At 43.0% G+C, this 8,860-nt stretch overlaps 1 protein-coding gene across 2 annotated transcripts in view; it reads left to right on the forward strand.

Moving 5' to 3' along the window:
• The window catches only part of CDH13 (cadherin 13), a 977,229-nt gene that overhangs the window by 947,896 nt on the left and 20,473 nt on the right, over nt 1-8,860 (forward strand). For both annotated transcript variants that reach the window (XM_012648205.1, XM_012648204.1), the window contains exon 10: nt 6-148. In XM_012648205.1, the coding sequence (XP_012503659.1) occupies nt 6-148 (143 nt within the window). The remainder of the gene's footprint in view (nt 1-5; nt 149-8,860) is intronic.

Below are 8,860 nucleotides of genomic sequence, written 5' to 3' on the forward strand. Positions count from 1 at the left end.
TCCAGGTATTCTGTTTACAAGGACCCCGCAGGCTGGCTGAACATCAACCCCATCAATGGGACTGTTGACACCACGGCTATGCTGGACCGCGAGTCCCCGTTCGTCCACAACAGCGTGTACACTGCCCTCTTCTTGGCAATTGACAGTGGTGAGTAATTTGAAAAAGACCATCAAGGGTATACTGTTCAGTTACACTTTTAAATTTCTCCTGAGACACCCAGAGGTGTTCTTGAGAAGGATATAAATGTGTGAGAGCAGGGAAGCAAATGTTTAAACACGCACATATTGAGTCAGGAAAATCCCCAAGTCCTGGAATCCTCGGGTCTCTGTGGAAAGGTGAGTAATGTCCAGTGAGGGGTCAGGGCGGTGAGCTCGCTGTTCCATCTCGGGCAGCACCAAGGTTAGGAAGCCACGCGAATGTCCTTTGTCTTAGTGTCATGCTCTCATTTGCAGAGGGTTCTTTGACTTAATACAAGTTGAAAGAAAGTCCCAGAGGACATTACTGACCCTGACAATTGAATTTTCCCCGGGGCTTTTATCCTATTATGGTATCCTACCGTGGAAAGACATCAGGTACACTCAGCTAGTAGCTTCATAACCACGAAACAACTGCTATTCCTTCAAAAGCTGATAACGCAACAACCATGCGCCAGACCCTAATTTAGATGCTGGGAACACAGCAGTGAATAAAACACAACCCGTCCTCGTGGAACTGACATGCTGGCGGGGAAAGGAAGTAGAGTTCAAAGGGCCGTGACTGTTCCCTGCTCTGTTGAGATCAGACTGCAGGGGACAAGGAAATCGGGAATGGTCATTCCATTGACAGAAACAGGGAGCTAGTTTCAGGGGATTGCTCCCATCCTGCTCTAGAGGAATGAGCTGTTGAGATTATGTCCCATGAGAGACAGCGATACAGGAATGGAATAAGGAGAGGAGATTTGTGCAGGGAGTTGCCCATGCAAGAGATGAGAGCCGTCAGAACAGAAAAGCTTTCTGGCAGGAAGAGATCTAGGCAGAGTATGAAGGACGTTAACAGGAGATGACAAGAAGCCAAGGGAACGTTTAAAATGCCGTATAAATGAAAAACATCAACAATAGATCAGCTGAAGTAATGACTTCAGGGTTCTACATAAAACTATCTGTACTTGTAGAAAAATTTCTCAGCTAGGAATGCCACAAAAGAAGGTTGAAATAAAGCACAGTATAGTTGTCATTGCCTTATGGAATATTTCACGCAATTATTCATCAAAAAAATAAAAAATGCAGTATACTTACTTTTTGCCAAAAACGAGAGCCTTCTTTCCAGGCGTGCACTAATCAATCAACGACACTTCCTGTGCGGCCACCTTGCCCACAAGTAGTGAGGGGAACTAGATCCTGATTTACACTTAGGAACCAGACACAGAATTTAGGTGACTTTCTCAAAGTCATACCATTAAGACATGATTTTCCTACCTTGGGTTTCTACCTGGAAGTAGCAACCTGGTTTTAAGTTCTTCCATGCCACTTACTAGTTATCCGATTGTGAGGAAATAACTTACAACATAGTCAAGACCCAATGACACCTTACAACCACATGCTTCGGTGGAGGAAATTCAGTCTCATCTGTGTTTTCTCAACATTCGGCAGACGAGCCGTCTGGCTGTGTGACTGCAAAAGCTTCCGTCGCAACTTCTGCACAATGAGGAGGATGATTCCTACGTAGGCCCTGTTAGGAGAAATGGCGATGACGTGCTGCTTTGCCCTCCAGACTCTGCATCAAAAGCCGCATTAAATGTTCACTAAATGTTAATCCCTCCCCGATGGGGGTTCCAGAAAGGAAAGAGTGAAGCCAAGGATGGTCCTCCCGTGACTCAAGAAAAATACAGCTTGCGTCTACTTCTTGTCTAACTCTGTTAATACCAATGTCAGACAAGGAAATTTAAAATCTGGTGTCACAGCTGTTTCCAGAGGACTGAAATGTCCCTAAAGATGTATGGTAAATAGAAACCAGGTTGGCATTAATATACAAAACCATCATTAGGGAGAATAATCTTGAACAAGGCCCAAAAGACTCAGAGCAAAGAGAACATGATTTTTGAAAAGGCCTCATGGATCAGAGCAACTTCCGTTTGAAGGCCCCTTTTTGTCACTCACCGAAAACTTATCTCTAGGTATTATGTTTAACCAGGAAAAAAACAACACTTACCTATTCGATCAAAGTTAATAGCACCAAGTGATGTCTCAACTTTATCCAAAGTGAGCATTTGTTTTTATTAATTGTATAGAAATTCAATTTATTTGATGGAATGAAAGAATAAGGGTTTTTGTCAGGTAACTCTAGGAAAGCTAAAGCAAAATAAATTGATATGCTCCAAACCAGGAGTCGTTCCGGAATTTATGCGAAATCATGTCAATAAAATATATGGCTGCAGGAACTTCCAGCTGGGATGTGTAAGCCAATATTCCCACTGTAGCACTAGAGAAATCCAGATAAATTACAGAAATCAGATGCTAGAAGAAGTCTTCATCGTAAAGGCACCAGAGAGCTGCGGAAGCCGTGGAGGCTGGATCCGCTAAAATACCGAAGGGGAAGGAGTCGTTCCAAAGACAGTGTAAGGGACAGTCATTTTCCCCCCGCTCTGGGGGCATGTTCTGATTCCAGGAGAGAGCCAGCCTGGGCCCGTGCAGAGGGTCTAGGATGGAGGGAAAGAAATCGGAAACACTTGTTAGATTGATCGGGGGCTGGTGTGACACACTGGAAACTTAAGGGGCTTTAAACACACGGTTGCTTTCCCCCATGGACAGATGCCTCTTCAAGGGCAGAGTGAAATTTCCTGGGATCTCGCGGGAAACAGAGACCAACCAGAGGAAGCGAGTTCTCCTCACACACACGGCCTTCTCTCATTTACGACATTTGCCAGACTGCGAAGGCACAGGGGTTGGAGAGCGGGTGTTGGATGGCTGCGGAGCTGGGGCGTAGCCACGGAAGGGCAGAGCTGGGTCTCCTGGGGCCATTCAGGGCTGAGATGCTCCGGGCTCTCGGCCACAATCCCGGGGGCCCTGCCATCATTAGATCCATCAAGAAGCAAGAACACACAGTGGTGATCAAGAGGAAAGTCAGACTGCAGAGCACCCAGGTATCTGAATTGGCACATAAAGACTTTCAAATAACCGTGATTGCTCTGTTCAAGGAAATAGAATAAAAGACAGATTAAAGCAGAGAGAATTACACCAGAGATTTGAATTGAACTCTGGTAGAAAGAATCAAATGGATATTTCAAAACTGAAATATGTATTATCTGATATTAAGAACTAGAAACACCCCAGCTGCCTGAACATAAAACAATACACTTCTAAATAATCCATAGTCAAACAGAATGTTAAATAGAAAATACTGTGGAAAGAATAATGAAAATACGAAATATCAAAACCTATGGGATGCACTATACCAGTGCTTAGAGGAAAATTCTAGAAAGATAGGAAACGAACAAGACAAAATCAACAAATCCAAAAGCTTTTCTGTTGAAAACATTTAATAAAGTTGATACAAGCATATCAAGATGAATAAAGAGACAAAAAGAGAAAAAAATACAAATTACCAATGCCAGGAATAAAAAAGAGAACATGACTATAGACATCAAAAAAAATAAAAGGATATTATAAACACTATATGCAATAATTTGACAATTTGTATGTAATGAACAAGATTCTCCAAAATTATAACTTATCAAAAGTGATCTAGGCCAGCCGTGGTGGCTCATACCTGTAATCCTAGCACTCTGGGAGGCTGAGGCGGGAGGACTGCTTGAGCTCAGGAGTTCGAGACCAGCCTCAACAGGAGCAAGACACTGTCTCTACTAAAAATAGAAAGAAATTAGCTGGCCAACTAGAAATAGAAAAAAAAAAATTAGCCAGGCGTGGTGGTGCACACCTGTAGTCCCAGCTACTCGGGAGGCTGAGGCAGGAGGATCACTTGAGCCCAGGAGTTTGAGGTTGCAGTGAGCTATGATGAAGCCACTGCACTCTAGCATGGGCAACAGACTGAGACCCTGTGTCAAGAAAAAGAAAAAGAAAAGAAAAGAGAAGAGAAGAGAAGAGAAGAGAAGAGAGAAAGAAAGAAAAAGAAAGAAAGAAAGAAAAGAAAGAGAAAGAAAGAAAGAAAACAAAGTGAAAAGTTAACCCCACAGAATAGAAGATATTTAGATATTTATAACACAAAGAATTCTACAATCTGTAAGCAAAAGACACAACCCAAAGAAGAGTGGGTAAAAGACTTAACAGGTACTTCATAAAAGATGTACAAATGCCAAAAAACATATGAAAAGATGCTCACTTAATTAAACAAGAATACATAAATTAAATTATACAAATATAAATTAAAATACAAATTAATCAAGGAAATACAATGAAATGCAATACAGCAACACACCTACAAAATGCCCGAAATGAAAAGATAGAAAATACCACGCGTTGGCAAGGATGTGAAATAACTGGAACTCTCATACAAAGGCGGCAGAAGTATAAATTGGTACAACCACTTTGGAAACAAAGTATCAACTAAAGTCAACCCTATATACCCTTATATACTCTATGATCCAGGAATTACACAACTAGGTATTATATATCCAACAGAAATATATTCCCCAAAACACAAGTGCCAGAATGTTAATAACAGCATTATTCATAAGAACATAAAATTGGAAATCATCCAATCCAAATGCCCAGCAAAAGTAGAATAATAAAGTGTGGTGCATTCACACAATGGAGCCTATACAACGACAAGAATGAATGATCTGTAACTATTCACAACAACATGGGTGAATCTCGCAAACATGGTGAATGAAAGGAGGCCAAAACAAAAGGTGACATACTGAATGATTCCACTTATGTAAGGATCAAACTCAGGTGAAACTAATCCTGGCTGTCAGGTTACCTTGCAGGTAGATTTCTTGATGTGGTAGCATTGGACTACCTGAGTGTAATCAGATTGTGAAAATTCATCAGGCTGTGTATTTATGATACATGAATACTTATATGCTTCAATAAGAAATTAACAAAAAAATGCATGGCCGCAGAGACAGCATGTCCCTTGTCTGCTGGAGACCTATACCCATTCATGTATTCTCCAAGTACTTGCTTACCCTCTAGACAGATTCTCACCATCTTACCATTCCAAGGAAGGACAGTCCTGGTCTGCTGATGGGCCAGTTCCGCCAGGAACGGTGAGTGATCTGAGTTATGCGGAGGGAGCAGGGCAGAGCAAGCACTCGCAGTCCCTACAATACTTTGCAAAGGGCAGATGTGACACCATCAAAACTTGCTGCACACGGCTCTACTTATTCAGTTCGGAACAATTATAAGACAGTACCAAAAGCGCATTCTTCTAAGTGCCTCTTACAAGCTAGAAAGTGTGCGATCAGAATGGAGTGTGTAACAGACAGGACAGGGCTAGAAACCTGACCTTAGGTCAGCAGAAATAAAGAGCCCCTTGGACTTACTTGCTTGGAGCCCCAAAGCTAGTCTAGATAAATTCTAGAATCATGCTTCATAATGTTACTGATAATACCTGGGTTATAGAAGATTTGGGAAGGAAAAGACACTTTGTAACCAACAGTATACTCAAGGTAATTTTCGTAAACTGTTCTCAATTTTCATGAGCTACAAATTAGCTAACAACATTGTTTCAACATAACTGACATGCTTTTGTTTTGCTAAATCAGAGCTGGCTGCATAGCTAAATGATTTGATAAGTAAAGCCTTAAATCCTATAGATTAATAAGGTGTGACCTTTAATGTTGGCAAGCATTTTATCCTTAGAGATGAATATCACCATTTGCCTTATAGTCCAGATTTTCTGAAAAGGTTAAGATGGTGCCTTCAGAGTACAGGAATGCTTTTACTCAAGATTTCAATGAAAACAGAATTGCTGCCCTATCTTAAGAATGGAAAAATAATCACAATAACTGTCAAGGGAAAAACCAAGATGTAGAGAGAACATTCTGGAATGCAATAAAATGGAGTCCCTTTGGGGATGTGTTGACAGTGCAGCAAAGCGGGAGCAATTAGCATTAGCTAAACCCCAGTGTGATCACCACCACTCAGATCATCACCAGGCAGGTCAATGTTAGTCTCACTGTCTTATGTGGGCTGAAAACTGTCACAAGCGATTTCTCGTACGAGTTCTGGAATCCCACTGGGGACGGTGGGTCGCGGGCAGGAAAAGTGTAGCCAGCTGCTCTTCCTGGTGACCAGCAAGTGCCCAGAATTCCGTTAGGCTGCTCCGCCTGCCTCCTCCCCCCCATAACCTCATCTCTCACTCCGCCTTCTGTTTGGAAATGGAATAGGGTGGCTCTTCGTTCCATGATTGTTGTCCAACGGGGCTCTTATACTCTCAGAGAAGATCTGAATGGTGACTCCAAACAACAAAGACAAATATTTTACTTCAGCAAACCCAAATGTCCTCTCATGCTCTGCAGAGAGTTTAAAGAAAGAAAAAAAAAATTATCTGTGTTAGTTCTTTCTCAGGCTCAGTGCATATGAATAGTCTGAACAAGGAAGCCCATACCATCTCTAGAGTCCACCATAAGTTTTTATGTGTTTATTAAACGTGTCATGTTCCCCCTCTGTTTTCATTTAAAAGAATAGGGGATTCTTCAGGGACTAAGGAGAGGGGAAAAAAGGATAAAAAAGGAGAAAAGAATAGGGGAGTGATAGCTTAAAAACAAGCCAAATTACCACTAAATTCAGCAGCATGTTTTCATGACTTAGCAACCTGTATGAAGTATATCTGAGTCTGTCAGTGAAAAATGCGGCGTGGGCTACCAAGAAGACACACAGACATAGAACCAAGCATAACAGCTGTAAAATTAAAATGGAATAGACTAAGATAATGATTTTTCATAGGCTAAGATATATCATGTCCCAGCCTGCCTTCTCCCTCAGTCTCCTATATGATAGATGTTCTGAAAATGCCAGCTGATTCAAAATTGAAATATTGTTCAAAGTACATTTAGATTGATTAAAAGAAAAAAAAATGTTAATCAGCCCCATAGTGAAATGACTACGGAACCACAGAATTTACAGCCCCCAGACTGGGGCTAGGAGGAGATCTCAACTTCAAAAAGATACCTCAATCTGTGGTCCCTCCCTTTTCACAGATCAACCAAGCTCTGCATGGGAGATGTAGTAAGATTATTTAGATGGCTTCTACTTAAAAGATGCTAGTTTGGATTAAATCAAGCCATTAGTTATGGTGGCAACCCAATTAAGCCAGTTTAACACCCCTTATCTCAGCTGTTCCGTTAATTGAGGAAGAAAAATAAATTGAAGACCCAGCCATCATTCCTCGTTATTTCAAGTACCAGTAAAATATCAGTCATGTTGAAAATACTAGCTACAATTTTGCCACTGACAAAGTGGCCCCATAAAAGAACTCTCGAGGTCTGGTGACAGACAGGGTGCAGTCACAGCGGTGGCAGGCAGCATCCCGGGGCCCGGAGATGAGGGGGCGGTGCCTGCTATACCTCAGAATGAGCCCACCTCCCCGCCTTAGCCATGCGACTGACTGCAAGCATGGGACTTGCGCTCTCTCAGCCTCAGTTTCCCCACCTGCAGAGGAGGACAATGCCACCTGCCAGCCGGGTTGTTATAAGGACTGGAAATCATAAATGCAAAATTCCTGGTACCTTGTAAGCACCTAAGAAATGTTTAAATGAACTGACTTGAACTGAGTTACAAGCTGATTTTATAAACTGATAGTTACTAACTCATCAGTGTCGAGGCACACCATGAAATACCACCTAATGATCACCCCAGTGGCCACCTGAGCATTTTTCTAGGGAAGGCATGGGCCACAGAGCCCCCACGCAGAGTAGGGTGCTAAATCAGAAAGTTTGCCAGAAAACACCTCCCTGGACATGGGCATCAATTTCCGGAGCTTGCCTCTGGCTGAACGGGCAGGGTTAAGCCTGACAGCAGGACGTTTCCACGCTGCCCAGACAAATCAACTCTCCTAAACATAATAATTTCATTCATTTTTACGAGAAAGAAAACCATTTTGGCATAAAATACTGTCAGCAAAGTCCTCCTCTACCAGCTCAATTCATCCTGCCCCAGCGGCTCGTAGCTGGGCCTCTTCTGCATTCCCCAGTCCCCTCAGCAATGGCATCGCCAGCTGCCCAGTGCCCAAGCCGGAACCTGTCGTCCCTGAGCTCCCACAAAACCCAGTCCTTCCTGTCTGCCCCGGCCCTGAGCCCAGCCCCTGCCCTGCATCCCTGCCTTCCCTGTGGCCCTCCACGCTGTCCTCATTGCAGGGCTGGCCTCCGAGCTGGTCTTCCTTTGCCCTCTGTCCTCACTTGAGTCCATTCCTTCCCCTGCCGCTACATCCTCTGCTTTTTATCAAGCCATTCTCCTGCTTAAGTCCTTGAACTTCTTACAAAATGGCCATACCACTTCCTCCCGCTAGAACCTTAGTCCTCTCCACAAAGTCTTCCCATTTCGGGCACATTCAAATGCCACCTTTTCATGAAGCCTTCTGATCTGTCCCCAGGCAGTTAATTATTCAAGCCGCAAGCATTTTATCATCACCTCTCTTCCTGCACTTGTACCCTGCATCTGTTTACGTATCTGTCCCTGCCATGGCGCTAGCGTTTCAAGAGCAGACACCTGTCCCATTGGCGGGAGTGCGTCTCCAGCCGGGCAGAGGGCACAGTCCCAATAAGTGATTATTGACGGAATGAATAAAATGAAATCATCATGTTTAAACTCGACCTCCAAATAAGTTCCCCTCCATCTTCTTCCTTCCTCCACAGTCGGTAAAATAGACACAAAAAGCCATAAAGTTGAATCTTTTAAGAAACAGTTCAGTTTCAGATTATTG

Source organism: Propithecus coquereli, unplaced genomic scaffold, assembly GCF_000956105.1.
Source record: "Propithecus coquereli isolate 6110/MARCELLA unplaced genomic scaffold, Pcoq_1.0 Scaffold280, whole genome shotgun sequence".
NCBI classification, from domain to species: domain Eukaryota; kingdom Metazoa; phylum Chordata; class Mammalia; order Primates; family Indriidae; genus Propithecus; species Propithecus coquereli.